The sequence below is a fragment of the Schistocerca cancellata genome, chromosome 9 (genome assembly GCF_023864275.1).
Source record: "Schistocerca cancellata isolate TAMUIC-IGC-003103 chromosome 9, iqSchCanc2.1, whole genome shotgun sequence".
NCBI classification, from domain to species: Eukaryota; Metazoa; Arthropoda; class Insecta; order Orthoptera; family Acrididae; genus Schistocerca; species Schistocerca cancellata.
In genome coordinates, this window is record NC_064634.1 from 327,769,421 (window position 1) to 327,789,885 (window position 20,465).

The following is a 20,465-nucleotide window of genomic DNA, read 5'->3' on the forward strand; positions in this document are numbered from 1 at the left end:
TTGGACATATATTTTGCTGTTCAGTTTTGCCCTTGAAACTATCATACACGTGACCTTTAAAGAGAATTTCGAAAGAATTTACAAGTAGATCGAAGGGAAGACTTTGGCATGTTTAGCCTATGCAAATGGTATCTGTCTACGCAGCAAATCTGAAGAGAAGCTGAAAGAAACGAGCAGGGCACTGGAGATGGCAGCCAGTAAATTTGGGCTGCTCATAAATGAAGCCAAAACGGATTACCTCTTTCTGGCTCGTCGACAAGGGTCAAGATACTGGATAATTGGAGTCAGTGGGGGCGGGAGGCCGCTCCTAACGCAGAGCCCGCGATTTTAAGTACCTAGGAGTGCTTTTCCACCGATAGCTCGTCATGCGAAGCGGAGATCAGTGCCAGGATCGATGCATGAAATCAATCCTCCTACAGCCTAACACAACTGCTGCTGTCCAGAGACGATTCAGGACTCGTGTATAGAAGACGCTGATCCAACCTACGGTACTATATGGCTACGAGATGCGGAGCATCCGGAAGCAGTACTTTCTTAAACTTCTCGAAGTGCCGCGGAAGATCTTTAGTCCGATGTCGGGCTCAAACTCGGATGAATGGAGGGTAAGACACCACCATGAGGGGGATGAACTGTACCGGGATGAATCGTGAGAAGCAAGCTAATGCAGTGGACTGGTCGTGAGCCCGGATGGAAGAGGACAGGTGACCACGGAAGCTCCTGGATTCCATCCCCCCAGGCAGGAGACTCCCGGGAATGCCAAGGAAGAGGGTAAGAGATGGCCTCCATGAAGCCTAAGGCTGTGTTTACAGTGGCACCTGCAACGGTCGACAGATGCGATCGCCCGAGTCCGTCCGACAAATCGGCTGACACCTTCGCCACAATACATCTGCCGTCCGACAGTTCAGATTTGTGCACAGGGTGAATCATAATTAAACAATCTGCTTCCAAGGTCACTGGATTTATTTTTAATGGTCTCAGAAAGAGCACAAGGCGCTGCCGTTAATGCATAAGAGAGGGAGGGAGGGAAAGGGGGAGGGGACGACTAATGATATGTCACTCGTGTGGAAAAATGTTTTCGAACCGACCCTGAGTAGGGCTGTTGTGATCTAGAATTTTTCCTCTTTGTTACTGCGTCTGCAGAAAATCTTTTACAGTTGCGCTTTTAGAAATATACTGGGCAGCAAAGCTAACGAGCAGAAGGCGCGGCTCGGCAGTGTTTCCTGGTACTCACTCTCTGCTGCCGGTGAGACCCATGACGTCAGACGGTGCCGCTAACGAGCGCTGGTTGGTCTCTCTGGAGTGTGTGGAGGGGCGGGCCTTATATTGAGAAGTCGTCCCCTCCTCTCGTAAGGCATTCAGCGTCCCTCACACGGCTGCTCCCACCACTAACCTGAAATGCACAGGAAATAGTAAAATATCACGTCACCACTTGTTTGTGTGTCTGTGCGCCCTCGTTAGAGGTTGGCTATTTTCTAGTGGATCTCTGCAGCTTACTTCTTGTTCGGTGCTTGTAGCTCCCTATCGTCAAGGACGTGTTCAGCATTTTGCCAAAGCCGTGAGGGGGGGGGAGGGGGGTCCGATCTGTTAAAGAGAATCTTAGAAAGACTCATGCTATTCATTTACTTCTATAGAGAACAATAAATCATTTTATTCGACACTGATCTCGGAGTTTTCACCAAGCGGAGATATAATTTCCTTATGTAGGAGTCTTGCATTTTGGCAAACCACTAAAAAGCAGAGGTGTTTCAATCTCCCTTCACACTCCAAGATAATTTTGCACTTTTCTTCTTTCAGTTTGGACTTGAGCTGAGGAAGTGATCACGCAAGGACGAGCGCAAATATTTTAGTACACCATGATTATTACTGTCAGTATTTTTGGAACGAAGAGATCTCTGTTCGACAGAGAATTAGAACATTTCTTGATGGCGAAAATGCTAAAGAATCCGGAATTACACTTTGTCCAGGTTCCTCATTCCAGTATACATCTCTCACTTTTTGTAGTGTAAGAAATATCATTCTTCAAGGCAGAAAATGATATTCTTCAATATCCCACCAGACGAATACATGAAATTAAATGAGGAAAATTTGGATTATTACTTATTTATCATACGGCTTTTAGCGCCGGGGATATCCAGAGAGATGTTCAGCTCGCCTTCTCATTTATGCAGAGGGGCTGCATCTTTAAGGGAACTGGAATCTTTTTGGAAAGAAAGATATTCGGAAGGAATTGGTTGTGGCCTGTAGTAAGGGACCAATTGCGGCATTGCCAAAATTGAAAATGGGAAGCTACAGAAATTCATTTTCAAGGTTTCTGGCCGATGGATTCAAACCACGTCGCCTCCCGAATCAAGGAGTTGCTAGCTGAGCGACCCAACATGTCGAGATACCCAAAGTCAGTGGAAAATTTTGCTTGTTGTACATTGTTTTAAAAAGAAAATAACATGCATCACAACAAATTACTGAATTTTGATATTGCATGTGTTTCCTCTAAGTGTGCGATCATGTGAAGGTGCATGAATGCATGCAAATTTTAAGGTTTAATTGTGCATGGAATTGCTGGCTTCAATTATCATGGCATTACAGTAGCGTAAATAGATTTTGGACGAAAGGAGGGACGGATGCAGAGCGCAGTCGGCTCAGATGAATTCAACCAGCCCAATGAAAAAATCTTTTATAATCGAACAAACTGTAGAATGTGCTGTCGTCCTTCACCCCTCCACTGACCTCAAACCGCTCCCCATCGTTCCGTATCGGAACTGATTTTCACAACTAAGTACTGCCCATGTGACGAGACTAGGTGATATTTTGCTATTTGGGCTACTACTGATACAATATTGAGCAGATTTTTAAAGGAATGTAACTATCGCCGTTCGAGCGATATTTTTGTTGATCAACGATACGATTTTCTGGCAACACAAATTCAGGTGAGTTTATATGCATTAATTTTAATTTAAACTTATTTGCAATGATATTTACCGTTCCGATGGCTCGTGAACTACTGAAACATTTCAACCAAAGTTTTACCAGCCTCCAAATAACGAAGCCAGTGCTAATATCACACTGCTATAGTTGGGTAATTGGGTGGTTCATGGTGTGGGTTCCTGGTATCATGTCCTAGTTCATGAACCACAGGCAACGTATGAGTGGCCAAGTAAGTGGTCCTGACAGTCGGGATACCAGTTACTTTGAAATAAGGCAGGGCATATCGGACATATTCCGAGTCGTGGCCACCTTTGTGCTCAGACGGCAAAGACTACCAAATCCACCGGTTAGTCCCTCAATCGTTAGGGGTAAAACTCAATGGGACCCGGGGCAAGTAAGGCTAGCAACCTGCTTCCCTGGTACTATAAATATGATGCTGCAACAATCAGAGCAAAATGCCTCTGACCTTTGGAGGTGACGGAGTCCCACCTCTAACTGACAAACCAGGGACTCCTAAGATACGACTCGGCAAACGAATGGTAACCAAATGGGGAGCTATTAATATCAATGGGGGCTACTCTGGGAAGAAGGTAGAGCTGGCAGAGGCTGCAAGTAAGATGGGACTGGACGTTTTAGCTGTTAGTGACATTCGGGTAAGGGGTGAGAAAGAAGAGGAAGTGGGAGAATACAAGGTCTACCTGTCAGGAGTCAAAGCAGGAATAGCACAATGGGGTGTAGGGCTTTTCATCAGGAAAGAAATGGAACCCAGTGTAGTTGCAATAAGGTATGTAAACGAACGACTGATGTGGATAGATTTGACAGTGTCTAGCAAGAAAATTAGGATTGTGTCAGTATATTCGCATTGTGAAGGGACAGATCAAGATAAGATGGATAGTTTTTACGACGCACTCAGTGATGTAGTTGTTAGAGTAAAGGACAAGGACAGTGTTCTGCTCATGGGTGATTTTAATGCCAGGATTGGAAATCGAACAGAAGGGTATGAAAAGGTTATGGGTAAATGTGGAGAGGATATGGAGGCCAACAGAAACGGGAAACAGCTCTTGGATTTCTGTGCCAGTATGGGCTTAGTAATCACAAACTCCTTTTTTAAACATAAGAACATTCACCGGTATACTTGGGAAGGCAGGGGAACCAGATCTGTCATTGAATATATAATAACAGATCAGGAATTCAGGAAGGCTGTGAGGGACACACGTGTATTCAGGGGATTCTTTGAAGACACTGATCACTATTTAATCTGCAGTGAAATTGGTATTGTGAGGCCGAAAGTGCAGGAGGTCAGGTCCATGTGTAGGAGGATAAGAGTGGAGAAACTTCAGGATAAGGAAGTCAGACACAAGTACATAACAGTGATCTCAGAAAGGTACCAGTTAGTTGAATGTAGTCAATTGCAGTCACTGGAAAAGGAATGGACAAGGTACAGGGACACAGTACTAAGTGGCCAAAGAATGTCTTGGAACAGTAGTGTGTAAAGGTAGGATGAAGCAAACAGCTTGGTGGAATGACACAGTCAAGGCAGTCTGTAAAAGGAAAAAGAAGGCATATCAAAAATGGCTACATACTAGAACTCAGGTAGACAGAGAAAGTTATGTTGAAGAAAGAAACAAAGCCAAACAGATAATTACAGCATCCAAGAAGAAATTTGGGAAGACTTTGGAAACAGGTTGGAGACCTTGGGTCAAGCTGCTGGAAAACCATTCTGGAGTGTAATTAGCAGTCTTCGAAAGGGAGGTAAGAAGGAAATGACAAGTATTTTGGACAGGTCAGGAAAACTGCTGGTGAATCCTGTTGATGCCTTGGGCATATGGAGGGAATATTTTGAAGAGTTGCTCAATGTAGGTGAAAATACGATCAGTAATGTTTCAGATTTCGATGTACAATGGGACAGGAATGATGATGGAAATAGGATCACATTTGAGGAAGTGGAGAAAATGGTCAGTAGATTGCAGTGCAATAAAGCGGCTGGGGTGGATGAAATTAAGTCGGAACTCATCAAATACAGTGGAATGTCAGGTCTTAAATGGCTGCACAGGATAATTGAAATGGCGTGGGAGTCGGGACAGGTTCCATCAGACTGGACGAAAGCAGTAATCACACCAGTCTTTAAACATGGAAACAGAAAACATTGTAACAACTACAGAGGTATATCTTTGATCAGCGTTGTGGGTAAAATCTTCTCAGGCATTGTTGAAAGGAAAGTGCGAGTATTAGTTGAGGACAAATTGGATGAAAATCAGTGTGGGTTTAGGCCTCTTAGAGGGTGTCAGGACCAGATCTTTAGCTTACGGCAAACAATGGAGAAGTGTTACGAGTGGAACAGGGAATTGTATCTATGTTTTATAGACCTAGAAAAGGCATATGACCGGGTTCCTAGGAGGAAGTTATTGTCTGTTCTACGTGATTATGGAATAGGAGGCAAACTTTTGCAAGCAATTAAAGGTCTTTACATAGATAGTCAGGCAGCAGTTAGAGTTGATGGTAAATTGAGTTCATGGTTCAGAGTAGTTTCAGGGGTAAGACAAGGCTGCAACCTATCTCCACTGTTGTTCATATTATTTATGGATCATATGTTGAAAACAATAGACTGGGTGGGTGAGATTACGATAGGTGAACACAAAATAAGCAGTCTCGCATATGCGGATGACTTAGTTGTGATGGCAGATTCTATTGAAAGTTTGCAAAGTAATATTTCAGAGCTAGATCAGAAATGTAAGGACTATGGTATGAAGATTAGCATCTCCAAAACAAAAGTAATGTCAGTGGGAAAGAGATATAAACGGATTGAGTGCCAAATAGGAGGAACAAAGTTAGAACAGGTGGACGGTTTCAAGTACTTAGGATGCATATTCTCACAGGATGGCAACATAGTGAAAGAACTGGAAGCGAGGTGTAGCAAAGCCAATGCAGTGAGCGCTCAGCTACGATCTACTCTCTTCTGCAAGAAGGAAATCAGTACCAAGACTAAGTTATCTGTGCACCGTTCAATCTTTCGACCAACTTTGTTGTATGGGAGCGAAAGCTGGGTGGATTCAGGTTGCCTTATCAATAAGGTTGAGGTTACGGATATGAAATTAGCTAGGATGATTGCAGGTACTAGTAGATGGGAACAATGGCAGGAGGGTGTGCACAACGAGGAGATCAAAGAAAAACTGGGAATGAACTCTATAGATGTAGCAGTCAGGGCGAACAGGCTTAGATGGTGGTGTCATGTTACACGCATGGGAGAAGCAAGGTTACCCAAGAGGTTCAGCAGTAGATGGTAGGAGGAGTCGGGGTAGACCAAGGAGAAGGTACCTGGATTCTGTTAAGAACGATTTTGAAGTAATAGGCTTAACATCAGAAGAGGCACCAATGTTAGCACTGAATAGGGGATCATGGAGGAATTTTATAAGGGGGACTATGCTCCAGACTGAACGCTGAAAGGCATAGTCTTAAATGATGATGAGTTGGGTAATTAGATTAATAAATTAGTGCATACACATTTTTATCTTACCACATCGCCATCAAATTGACCAGAATCGATTTTCGTCTTCTTTCTTGTTACAAACTTAACCATAATTAGGAAATATCACAACAACACATAGTACAGAAACAATAAACGGCAGCACTTGCATTAAATTCAACTGCAAGTAAGAACTGAACAGATTAATGAAACAACTGAGATCAAACAAGACCAACAATTTATCTCGGCTGAAATGGGAATGAGTTGTACTAAAAAACACCGTCAGAAGAGGCGTTGAAGGTTCAGCGGTACCGACCACCCGCCATGTCGTCCTCAGCCCACAAGAGTCACCGGAAGCATATACGGAGGGGCATGCGATCAGCACACCGCTTTCACGGGCGCTGTCAGTCTTCGTGACTGGAGCCGATACTTCTCAATCAAGTAGCTTCTCAACTGGCCTCACAAGGGCAGAGTGCACCCCGTTTGCCAACAGCGCTCGGTAGACCCAGACGGTGACCCTGCAAGATACTTTAAACCTGCCGTTGACTATACTGACTATCCCCGCCAGGTTAGCCGAGAGCGCAAAGTCTGCTTTAGGCGGTGGCGCGGCACGGACCTACTGTCCCGGCCGCGGGCGCGCGTGGACGAGGAAGTGTTTACACCGTCGGTACTCGCGCGTGTTGTTGTCTGACTCGATCGTCATGGCACACAATTTTCGAAAGACTACGCTCCAATTTACGTTCGACAACGAATTTGCCAGACCCAAAGCTTTCGAAATAGAGCGTTTTTTGAGGGAAGAAGTTCGTTTACCTGCTACGGACATAATTGGAATACACCTGTCCATTGTAAGCAGTACAATGTACGTAAAGATGACCGATGAAGCTGCGTGTGAAAGAACTCTCTCCGCTGTTCAAATAGGATTTAAATTTCGACACTCTGATGGCTATATCAGCGATGTAACAGTGGCTCCTTCAGGATTGGGTGTGAGGATGATTCGTATCTTTGAACTGCCGTTTGAGGTGCCAGAATCGATGGTTACTGAATCGCTGCGACCATATGGAACGGTACTTAGTCATACGCCTGAACGCTGGGCAAGTTTTAGTACCTATCCTGTGCTAAACGGCGTGCGACAGGTGCGGATCGTCCTTACTAAACATATCCCGTCTTATTTATACATTGGCGGGTGTAGAGCTATTGTGATCTACGATGGCAAGCCACGAACTTCTTCTGGCTGTGGTGGAGAAGGACATATCCGCTCGGAGTGCATACACCGCCGCGTCGTGCAACTGCCACATGGAGACGCGTCACAGCGAGAAGTTCCCACGCAACTGCCGATGACGTACGTGTCGGTGGCTCGCCGGGAGGTGTTGCCCAGTTCGGAGCGTGACAAGGACGTGTTTATGCAAGAGCCGACCGAGTTACGGGAGCATGGAGGTGACTCGGAGAATGTCCCTACGCCCACGTCACGTCGGTTGAGGGAGGAACCTTCCGACAACTCACATGAAGCACGCGACGTGGAAGTAGAGGTCGCGACAGTGGCACCGGTAACGGACCAACGAACGATCGACGAACACAGTGAGGCAGCAGAGGGCAGGGCACGCAAACAGCGATCGCCGAAGCGTCGCAAAAAGCGTCGCCATAGTTCGGGTGACACGTCCCCCCCTAGCCTAGGGGACACGGAAGGTATCCTAGCAGAAGAACTGTCTGACACAGAACACGTGCCTTTAGAGGACGCTGACAGGATTCCGTCAGATGGAGACCGGATGTCCTGCCTTTCAGATGGTCCCTCTTCATTGACACCGACTGACCCAGCGCTGCCGACGAAGGAGTCAGGGATACCAATGTCCCAGCAGCCTCGTCAAAATACATCAGAGGACGTTTCTCGGATAAATGACCACTGCGACTGGGCGGAACCAGTCGAGGACATACAGGAATTGCCACCCCCTAATGATGACCACTCACCTACAGGATGCACACCACGGAACGACAACAACGGAGGGCAGCCCGTTGGCGGGCACCCCTCTGAGCCCGAATAGTGGACTGACACCCTTGGAGTTCTCAGTGACATAACACGAGCATGACAACGACAACGAACCAAGCATATAAGGTGGGCACAGTGAACATTATCTCCGCACGTTCGCTTGCAAAGATGCAACTTCTCCGGGACATGATTTACGCCACTGACGTTGATATTCTGCTGATGCAGGAAACCTGCAATGCTGCTTTTCCCGACGTGCACGGATACAACACTTACCTAGCGCCGACTCCAGATGGAGGACGTGGCACAGCGATACTAGTCCGGGAAGGGATTCCGATGTGTGACCTCGATTACCTTCCTTCGGCTCGGGGTTTGGCTATGACCGTGAACGGCATTCGTATCGTCAACATCTATGCCCCCTCCGGATCTGACAATCGACAGGCGCGTGCACGATTCTACTCGGAGGAGATTGCCCCCCTATTCCATGGGAGGTATGACCACATCTTGGTAGGGGGGGATTTTAACTGTGTACTCGCCCCGGAGGATCAAACTCCTAATTTCAGCTCATGCCACGCATTGAACACGATCTGCCGGGACATGGCCCTTATGGACACGTGGGAGAAGATCCATGGGCAGCGAGAGGGCTACACGTATTTTACTAGCCACTCGGCGAGCAGGCTGGATCGGATTTATGTTTCTGATGGATTAAGAGATCACGTGTTGGCTGCTGAACGTTGGCCCACAGCTTTTACGGATCACCTTGCGTATTTATGCACGTTAACCCTCCCACGGCAGAGGGTCTGGCGGAGTCGTAGTTCCTGGAAACTCAATTCATCCTTATTGGTGGATCTCGAATGTCGCCAGCGGATCGAAGAAACATGGCAGACTTGCACTCGCCGTTTGCCGCTGCACCGTACGGTTCTTTCGTGGTGGCTGCAGTGTGCAAAACGGGCGATTCGAAGAGCTCTCATCACGTATGGCAAGGAAAAAGCGAAATGGCTCCGAGATACACTTGATTATTTCTACATGGTGCTCCGCGACCTGTCCTCCATGGCCCCATCGCTCGAGCGTCAAGCGGAAGTCCATCGCATTCAGGCCTGTATTTTATCGATCACGAGACGTCGACTCGAGGGACTTTCGATCCGTGCTCGGTGCTTGGACAACGTCGATGGAGAACGTATTGGCATGCATCATGTGTCCAAGGGACATGCGCGTAATCGCCGATCCCTAATCACAGTCCTCCATGATGACGATGGTCGGCCCTTGACGTCACAACAGGACATTGCTGCTGAGTTTCTGGAGCATTATCGCCTTCTTTTCACTGGGACGCCGACGGACAATCGGACAGGAGAAGAAATTTTGCGACAGATGCACACGGAGGTGGATGGTCCGGATGCAGAGGCGCTATTAGAACCCCTAACGGAAGATGACATCCGGGGAGCACTCGCGAAGGGTGCGGTGCATAAATCCCCTGGGCCAGATGGGTTGATACTCGAATTTTACCGCGCATTTGCGAATTTAATGATGTCCCAGTTGGTATTGATGTATAATGAGTTATTGAGCCCTGACACGGACGTTCCGTCGCAGTTCATGGCGGGACTGCTTATACCAATACCGAAATCGACAGCGAGTGTCAGCGCCCATCAATTTAGACCGCTCACGATGCTCAATACTGATTATAAGATCTTTGCGCGAATGCTGGCGGTAAGGCTCAAGACTGTAATATCCAAGACAATACCGCCAGACCAGGCTTGTCTAGGGGTTCGGAGCAACATCCATTCTATCCTCGGCGAATACCGTGACGTAATTTCCCTGACGGAAGCTTGTCGCATGCGAGCGGCGTTCGTATCGGTGGACTTTGATCGTGCCTTTGACAGGATCAACCATGATTTCCTTGACTCGACCATGCGACGCATGGCGATACCACAGGATTTTATTACCGTCCTCATGCGCCTCCTTCGCGGCGCTTCTTCGACGGTGAGAGTCAATGGCAGGGAGGTAGGACCGATTCCTGTTTGCAGCTCAGTTAGGCAAGGATGTCCCTTGTCGATGATACTGTTTACAATAGCGCTCGAACCATTGATGCAGACTCTTAGACGGACTCTAACAGGCGTCCGACTCCGTGCGAGCTCCTTCACGTGTCGTGCATATGCCGACGACTTGATGATACTCGTCCGGTCGGAGAATGAAGTAAATCAGGTGGTTACCCTTCTTACTACGTACGGAGTAGCTGCGGGAAGCAGGGTCAACATGAATAAAACCAAGATCAAGACATCGGTCGAGGGCTGGACGATCTGCACAGTCCGTTTACGACGGTGGACGTCTTGCGATGCTTAGGTGTATTGTTCACCCGATCGCTACGGCAATCAGCGGCGGCGAGCTATCGACGTCTCCTCCAGAACGTCCGACTGCACATACGCAACAATTCACTCCGCACGCACGACCTGCTCCAAAGGGTGGACTACACTAATGTTCACCTGGCCTCGCGACTGCCGCACCTGGCACAGGTACTGCCAATTCCACATGGTATTGCTGACAGATTAATGGCGGCCTTTGGATTCTATGTCAGCCAAGGAATGTTGTTTAAGGTCAAATACAAGACTTTAGCTCTCCCACACCATGCTGGAGGACTTAACCTCACGGATGTGCGGAACAAGGCTCTAGCTCTATACCTGCGAGCGACGCTACGCACTTGGAACCAACGGCGACACGCCATCACGTCGGCCATCCTGGATGTGCTTCTTCCCACGTCCTTTGAACCACCGGTGGCGGTAGGCACAATCTCGCCCTCTTTTTCTCACGTCGCGCGATTTTTTGTTGATTTTAGTTATGTTCAGTTACAGATACCTTCTACAAGACTCCCCACTACCCGTGAGATATATTGTTACTTGCGGCGTCATCATGGCAGCAATGTTGTCGAACTTAAATACCCAACACGAAACTGGCGACAGATTTGGCGAGCTGTCCATACACCTCTCCTTACCACAGCAGCGCGATCGTCATGGTATACACTAATCAACCGCAAGACAGTCAACCGCCAACGATTGTACGACATTCGCATGGTAGATTCCCCGCTCTGCCTTATATGTGGCATGCAGGACACCGACGAACATTCTCTGCAGTGCGGTGAGGCAACGGATGTTTGGCGGCTGACGCAACGCATCATGGCCCTCCTCAGACGCACCGACGAATCAACGATCACGACGGACGCTTTATTTTTCCCTGACGCTGTATTTTTCCCCTCACAAAAAACTTCGGCAATCCGATGGATTGGTGGACACGCATCGCACTACGTGCTCTCGCGGACATTGATATCGGGCATGGACTATTGGCATTATCTACTAGAACAACACGAAATCATCCGACGCCACTCTAAATATAAAACGAATTTTGCGAACTTTCTAGGCAGTATGTTTCATAACCCCCCGAAGCGGTGGGGAGTCCCAGGTTTACGTTGTTTCGAGGGATAGGATGTACTCCCAGTGAAGTGACGAGGATGTCACTTCAGTCCTATATTTCTTTTCCTTCTTTTTTATATATGATTTTTCTTTTGGGACATTAAAAAAAATAGAGGGTTTTCGCACGTTAAAAAAAAGTCTCGGTCGAAAAAAAACAAAAACAAAAAGAGCGCTAATGCGGTGCTTCCTGGACTCGGGTAGGCGCGCCGGCCCCGGATCGAATCCGCCCGCCGGATTAATGACGAGGGCCGGTGTGCCAGCCAGCCTGGATGTGGTTTTTAGGCGGTTTTCCGCATCCCTCTAGGTGAATACCGGGCTGGTCCCCACGTCCCACCTCAGTTACACGACTCACAGACATTTGACACACATCCGCACTTTTCCATGATTTACACTGGACGCAGACAGATGGGGTACTCTGATGCTGTCCCTGGGGTTACGGGGTGGCGGCAGGAAGGGCATCCGGCCACCCCTTTCACTTAACATGCCAAATCCGATTTAACCACGCCAACCCCGTGCAAAATGCGGGACAGAGGCACAAGCGATAGATAAGCGGTAGATAGTTGACTATACTGACTATCGATAATGCATATAGAAAATCAAAATATCTTTCAGTTTCACTTCACGGCAATGAGGTCCGGATCTCCTGGTGCCTCCCCCCCCCCCCCCCCCCCGCACCCTCTTCCGTCTATGGTTCAAATGGCTCTGAGCACTGTGGGACTTAACACATCTGAGGTCATCAGCCCCCTAGAACTTAGAACTACTTAAACCTAACTAACCTAAGGACATCACACACATCCATGCCCGAGGCAGGAGTCGAACATGCGACCGTAGCGGTCGCGCGGTTCCAGACTGAAGCGCCTAGAACCGCTCGGCCACATCGGCCGGCCTTTCGTCTATGGCCATAGATTCACGTGGCGGACATGACAACACCCCTGCCCCCCTTTCTTAAGTAAGAACACTTTACTGAAAACATTTCTATTTTTATGTATACCGATCTCCACACTTTTCATGTAAAATTTGAAAGATCAATTAAGTGGCATGAAAATGACAGAAGATTACTACCAGGACGCTGTGTAACAAGACTGAAAGAGAAAGACCCTCGACTAACAGGCAGAGTGCGTGATCTGGAACACTCAGAACAGCAAGAAAATGAGCTTAGAATATAATTTACTCGTCCCAAGAAACAGTGGTAGGAGCCATTCGTGTGCACAACTGCACGTCTTACCACAAGGGACATTTGAACGATCAGCTGTTCAAGACGTGAAAGAGGAGATTTGATAACGCGGAGAAAGAAAATATCAAAATATAATTTTTCTATAAACGACACGAGGGTCCGAGCATTAACACTGGTCATTTTAATTGTCCATTTTGATCGATATCTGTATTATTATTATTTTAAACTACACCCTTTGACGTGGTTCGGCCACAGCCATTATCATAATCTGTCAGATAAACAGAACAAATGCGAAGTAATATTTCTACCAAAAAAACAATAACACATTATACACAGGGTGTCCCCGGAGGAATGGTCAGTATTCAAGAATATTAGGAAACGATCATTCGAAGCAGAAGGTCGAGTGCACATGGGTTCTAAAATACACTAGTTAAAAACTATCAGCATTTTAAATGTCTTTCAAGCTGCCAGAGATGACGAAAAGATAGTTGCATTCTTTCACATACCTAACTCTGTCCATGACATATTCGCCTTTTTTGTGCTGTGATAGGAGCGTTTTTAAGTCTGGTGTAGATAGAAGCCTGTCATGACTCGTGGAAATGGGGTAAACAAAAAGTGAGCAACCATACATGTATGTGCTTTTCGGTGAGAAAGAAGCAACACAGCTGCAATCACACAACAAACAACGGCTCTACTTTTTCTCTCATCAATATTGTCACTTTATCGTCGCGAAAACTGCACAAAGCGCCAGACCTGAGAGAGTTCAGACCGGAACTGAAGGGGAAAATGAAGACAAAACATTTGTTCAGTGGAAGAGATGTGTCTGACGTTAGCGACGATGAACAAGTGCTCATAGCTCTTAAGGTATGCACTTTAGAGCTCATATTTACTGGACCTTATTTCTTGTTTTGGTCCATACTAACACGTCTCAAAATCTGCAAATCAAAGAGCTTTGTTTCATGGTACCAAAAATGAAGTGCGCATTTTAGAGCTCATTTTTACTAGATATTTTCGCTTCGAATGATCGCTCCTGTCACATTCCTGAATGCTGATCATTCCTCCTGTGACACTCTTTTGATCGCTGCGAAGAAATAATACGTTTAAAATCTCGACACACTTTATCTCGTCAATTTACGTGTACATTTGTATCATGTCTAGTACTGTTTAGCGACACAACACGTCTTAAATAACTATCTGTGGGCGTTAGGTGGCGTTAAATGCCGTTGGACTTATTAACTAAAATTCAAATTAACTGAATCTGTGTTGGTTGTCTTCATTTTCCCCTTCAGTTCCGGTCTGAACTATCTCAGGTCTGGCGCTTTGTGCAGTGTTCGTGACGATAAAGTGACAATATTGATGAGAGAAAACGTAGAGCCGTTGTTTGCTGTGTGATTACAGCTGCGTTGCTTCTTTCTCACCGAAAAGCACATGTATGGTTGTTCACTTTCTATTTACCCCATTTCCACGAGTCATGACAGGCTTCTATCTGCACCAGACTTAAAAATGCTCCTATCATAGCACAAAAAGGCGAATATGTCATGGACAGAGTTAGGTATGCAAAAGAAGGCAACTAGCTTTTCGACTTCTCTGGCAGCTTTAAAGGCATTTAAATCAAAACATCTTGACATATTCGCGCTTTTTTACTTGTTAGTATTAGTACTCATGGATCGTGTCAAGTAAAGGAACACGATACATGATGTCATGTTAACATCATGACGCATGCTATCATGTCATCCAACATGATATTTGTCGTACCGTGCAATATGACACAGTGTGTCATTAAAGTTCACATGCATCACCACTCTGGGAGTCTTTCTATTTCTCTTTCTGGCTCTCAACTATCACTCTGCCATAATTTTGACATTATACTGCCATTACTTGCCGACCGATGTAGATTTTTGTTCAGTCGGGCGACGACTTATAGTGTATGTTATTTACTGTCTTACGAACCACGTTGTTTACATAGTGGCAACGGATGAAGCTTCCACGAAAACAACAGTACGACTATTAATTACATGTATTTTTCTACCTTCATACCAAATTTGAACAGAATCGCACAAGTATGAAACACAGAATGCGGTGCGTAAAGAATCTCACAAAAAACTTTTCTTATGCACGTAAAATCTGACTGAAGCTAGGTTTTTGAAAGCGAGTTTTCAGTTTAACGTAAGAATGTATTTAATTAATTTATTTGATTCACTTTAGGCCGTTTCCGCACATTCAGTTAACATAAGAACGAATTTTACGTGGTACATTTAGCTCCTATTTAAACCATCGTATCTCGACAATGGACAAATACTATCGTTAAGAAAATTTCGTTTTGACTTTATCCATTTATCTATCTTCGTGTAAAGTTGGAACCGATTCGTACAAGTTTAAAATAGGGAAGTGATGCGCTTCAAGAACCTTCCTGAAAAACGCGTTTTTTGCATGTAAAATCCGAACCCCCCCACCCTTTAAACCGCGATTCTGCGCGCAGCTTGTCAGACATTTATTACAGCGCTCTTACGCTGTACATATTACAAAAGGGCTAAAATGATCACCCAGTCACCTAATTCCAGTTGCAGATTGCCTATCGAAGCTTCGCGGTGCGACAAAAATTTATGTTTCAGTGCTTTAATTATTGATCAGATTTAGAATGCATCTTTGGCATACTCATAAAGGCAGTGGTCGTCAAACCACTGTGGTCCCAGTCAAGTGTTTGTGCCGGCCAAGGTTCTGTTCTGTAATGATATCCATGTAACAGTTAACAGCCGGATCCATAAACGCCTGTTAACGTTAAGAGCTTTTAGAGAGTGTAGTGTTCTTGCTCAGTAACAAACAGAAATACTTACAGAGACAGTAGTATTTCAAGATATGCTAAATTTTAATTGGCTTTGGTGAATTCGGCCGTGAGCTAAGTAAAGGTCACCGCTTACCCCATGGGCGGAGGGGTAAGTAGCGCGGCTACTGTAGGGTTTAGGGGTATGACAGGGGGAATGTTTTCTCGTTTGTCTTCCAGTGCTGACAACTTACTCGCGTATGTGCATCGTACCAATCGGCTGTTATAGTATAAAAATCAAACAGAAAAATCATGGATTCGAGAATTATAGAGATGGTCAACCTCACATACGGTACTTATCTCTGATAAGAAATATGAAGTTAAATTAAGGCTGTGTAATCCAGCGAAATGAGTAGAAGAAAAATGACATTAAAATTTGTTATTGAACATTGTGATGCTGTCTCGTATTGTACAATACGCTTAAATATAAGTACTATTGCTGTTATTAACACTGACTACCAATCCCGTCTATTTACGGGAAGCGAAAATTTAGGTAGACTGCCGATCTCGACATATGGCAGGGTATAATTTTTCCTGCTTTTAAATACGAAGTCATGTATATTGACGGGTTCGTTCGGTCTTCATTGTGTTGCGATGGACAGGTAGTTTCTAAAAAGCCAGTTTTAATATAAAATCAAGCTGCTTGATATCGGCAGCTATTCGTTCAGTACGTAAAGAAACGAAATACACGGCTTCAAGTTTTCACACAGACGACGAAATTTTCCGTGATTTGGAGTAAGATTTTGTTAACAATGCCGGTGAGGATGACGACGATACCGATTCAAATAATGGTCCTGACTTTGTCTAAGACGAACTGTGTCAAACCTCAAGCGAATATTTTTCATTTTGATTTTGTAAAACTTTCACTGAAACTTTGCGTTCTTTTCTGATGTTCTTCACTAGCTCAGTACACTTATGACCATTTTGTATGTATTCAACTTAATAATAAATGAAAAGCACCAGTTTGCTTTTGTTCTACAATATTATTTTAATAATATTGTAGAACAAAAGCAAACTGGTGCTTTTCATTTATTATTATAATGTTGTTCTACCAAGAACCGACGGAATATTCTGTTAGTATTCAACTTACTTTTTGTAATTCTATGAATAGAGCGAAATAATTTTGCACAAACACGCCAGACTCTATTTGTTCAGAGCAGTCAATAACCTGAATTCTCTATCTACAAGTGGCATCACGGAGTTTAGCTAGGTCTTCGCCATGATGTTGTGTCCTCTATTTAGTACAAAGGAAGATAGTTAAGCCTGACAAATACTGGTTCTAATTGTTGCGTGACTCAAGACGATAGGAATTTTAAAAAATATATTTCAGGTTTTTATGCTTCCGTTGTCGTAACAAGACATATTAAACGACTGTAGCTGTAGGGGTTCCCTCCTCGTTGCTACGTACAATAGTTTAATTACTTTACTAACCTCGGACGACCGACAAGTCGCAATGCTTTTCTTCATACGTTCGTCGATTTTCTCATCCTCTTCTCAACTCGCTGATATCACAAACACACTCGCGGCACGTTTATATTAGCCAACCAAATAATACTGAATTCTAAGAAGAATGCAATAAGGTTGCTTTTGTGAACGAACTGACTTCAATTAGTTCTCAACAATAAACAAAGACACAGCGCAGGCATCACGACTGGGTTGCCTCCGGTCACAGACTGGATGACTAGACTTAACGTTACGCTTGACTCTCCTGGTTTCTTCTCAGTCCAGCGAAACTTTCACCACGCCCAACTCCTGACCTATCTGCTTATTCGCACCTTGCGATCCATCAGGAGGTTTCTACTCACCACGATGCATCGAACAGCGCTAGTTACCAAGTTCTCACCAAAAACTAACACCTACTTTTAACGCCTTGTCATTCCTGTTTACTTGTTTGAAGTACACTAAGGTGACAAAAGACAGCAATATGCACATGTACAGATGGTGGTAGTAACGCGTATACAAGAGATAGAAAGACAGAGCATCGGCATTTTATTCAGATAATTCCTATCAAAACATTTCCGACGTCGTTATGATGCACGACTTTGAACACGAAATGTTGGTTGGAACTAGCCGCAGCGAACGTTCCATTTCGGAGATCGTTAGAGAATTCATTATTCCGCGTTCCAGTGTCAAGACTGTGCCGAGAACACCACACTTCATGCATTACCTTTCACAACAGACAAAGCAGTGGCGTTAACGTAGAGTTGCCAGTGCTAACAGACAAATAACTCTGTGTGAAATAGCGAAAAAATCAATGTGGGACGTACGACGAACGTATGCGCAAGGGCAGTACGGCGAAATTTGGCGTTAATGGACTATGGCAGCAGACAACCGACGCAAGTGCCTTTGCTAACAGCACACGTGCCCTGCGCCGGCCGTGGTGACCGAGCGGTTCTAGGCGCTACAGTCTGGAACCGAGCGAACGCTACGGTCGCAGGTTCGAATCCTGCCTCGGCCATGGATGTGTGTGATGTCCTTAGGTTAGTTAGGTTTAATTAGTTCTAAGTTCTAGGCGACTGATGACCTCAGAAGTTAAGTCGCTAGTGCTCAGAGCCATTTGAACCATTTTTTGAACACATGGCCTGCAGCGCCTTTTCTGGGCTCGTGATCATATCGGTTGGATACGAGAAAACCATGACCTGGTCAAATGAGTCCCGGTTTTACTTGGTAACAGCTGATGGTCCGGTTCCACTGTGTCGCAGAACCATTAAGCCATGGGCCCAAGTTGCCAACAAGGCACTGCGCAAGCTGGTGATGGGTCCCTAATGATGTGGCTTGTGTTTACGTGGAATGAACTGGGTCCTCTGGTTCGGCCACTTGGAGACAATTTGCAGACATTCATGCACTTCGTATTCCCAGGGAGCAATGGAACTTTTGTGGATGAAAGTGCGCCATGTTATCGGGCCACAATTGTTCGCGATTGACTTGAAGAGCATTCTGGACAATTCCAGCGAATGATTTGGCCACCTAGATCACCCAACATGAATTCCATCGAACATGTGTGGAACGTAATGAAGAGGTCAATTCGTGAACTAAATCCTGGACAGGTAACACTTTCGCTATAGAGGCAGCATGACTCAGGTTTTTTTTTTCTTTTTTTTTTTTCAGAGGACTTCCAATCCACTTGTAGAGTCAATGTCACGTCGAGTTTGTGAACTTCGCCGGGAAAAGGGCAGCACCACACGGTATTAGAAGGTACCCCATGAATTTGTCACCTCAGTGTAATGTCTTATCTCAGCACGTGAGTTGTTTTCTCGTGCTGTCGTTTCCAGAACGAGGTAATTGATTCGAAATATTCAACCTAATTGGCAAACCAGAGAATTAAATGCGCCAATATTTTCTGGTTGTTCTTTTGTAGAGATGTTGCATCAACTGGCAAAAATCAAACAGCTAGTGTATTACTGATTTCGGCAACCAAAGGAAACATTCACAAATAAATAAATGAAGAAAAAAACTATAAATCATGATACAATTTACACTGCTTGACAAAAAAGTGAAAACCTGAAATCGGAGGAGGAGACGAATGAAGCTTCGTGGTTTCAGGAGGTTTGCGATGTTATTACACTGGTTATAAAGTCGATGCAAATTTACAAAGAACTTGGCAGTACCAAGCTCACTTATCAGTATGATGTTGCATCCCATGTGGCCTGGATACATGCACCGATTCGTTTGGGTAGAGCTTCATAAAGCCGTTGTTTCCTACCCTGAGGAAAGTTGGCCCATCAGCTGTTTTAACTGGTCCTTGATATCCCGGACACTAGCAGAGGGATGGAGTTGACGTCGGAGCTGGTCACGCACATGTCCTGTCGGGGACAGATCTGGGAATCTTCCTGGTCAGGGGAGTACTTCAAGATCACACACACAGTTCAAAGAGACACGTGTCACGTCTGGACGAGCAATGTCCCGCTTAAAAATGGCAACATGATACTGTCGTATGAGAGGTGCCAAGTGACGATGCGAGATGCTCGTGACGTACTTGTGGCATCAGGGTCCCCTCTGCCACTACTGAAGCCATACCCGATGTTTCACCACAACATAACGCTAGGAGTGAGTTCCCTTTCAAATTGTCACGTGCTGATGACACTGACTTTATACATTATATATGGTTTGTGAAAGCCCGAGACAGATTTGCGGCTAAAAGTCACAAATTTTCTTTTATTTGTATTTTACACGACGGGTATTGGAAAATAATTCCCATTTTCAAGTGAGTTTTTCTCCGTGGACTATGCGTTTTTAGGTTATGTTTTCGATACGTGAAGTTCTGCTTTGTTCAATTGAATTTACTGCGTTATATAAAAAACTGCGAGCTTTTTTTATGTATTGCAGTCAAATCAGTAGAACAAAGCAGACTTTCACACATCAAAAAAGTTACGTAAAAATGTTATAGTAAGCAAGGAAAAATGACAATTCTCCGAAGCTGCTCGTGTAAAATGTAAATAAAAGAAAATCGTAACTGGTAAGAGAAAAGTTATTTTAAAACAAAATCGTTGATAACGCTGTCTCATCCGACTACACGGCATCTCTGTGATTACTAAACATATGACGTTATTCACATTCCTTACATGCCCTACCAGGTCTGGTAGCGCAGGACGCAAACAGTGCTAATGGACTCTGGTGGCCCTACTGACTGTCACAGCGAAATGAAGCTC

The 20,465-nt window shown here is 45.2% G+C and overlaps 1 protein-coding gene across 1 annotated transcript in view; it reads right to left on the reverse strand.

Annotated features, from left to right (window-relative positions):
* Positions 1 to 1,329, reverse strand: part of LOC126100961 (uncharacterized) — a 239,951-nt gene extending 238,622 nt beyond the window's left edge. The window contains exon 1 of the mRNA XM_049911623.1: positions 1,232 to 1,329. Within this exon, the coding sequence (XP_049767580.1) occupies positions 1,232 to 1,254 (23 nt within the window). The 5' untranslated portion in view covers positions 1,255 to 1,329. The remainder of the gene's footprint in view (positions 1 to 1,231) is intronic.
* Positions 1,330 to 20,465: the final 19,136 nt, after the last annotated feature.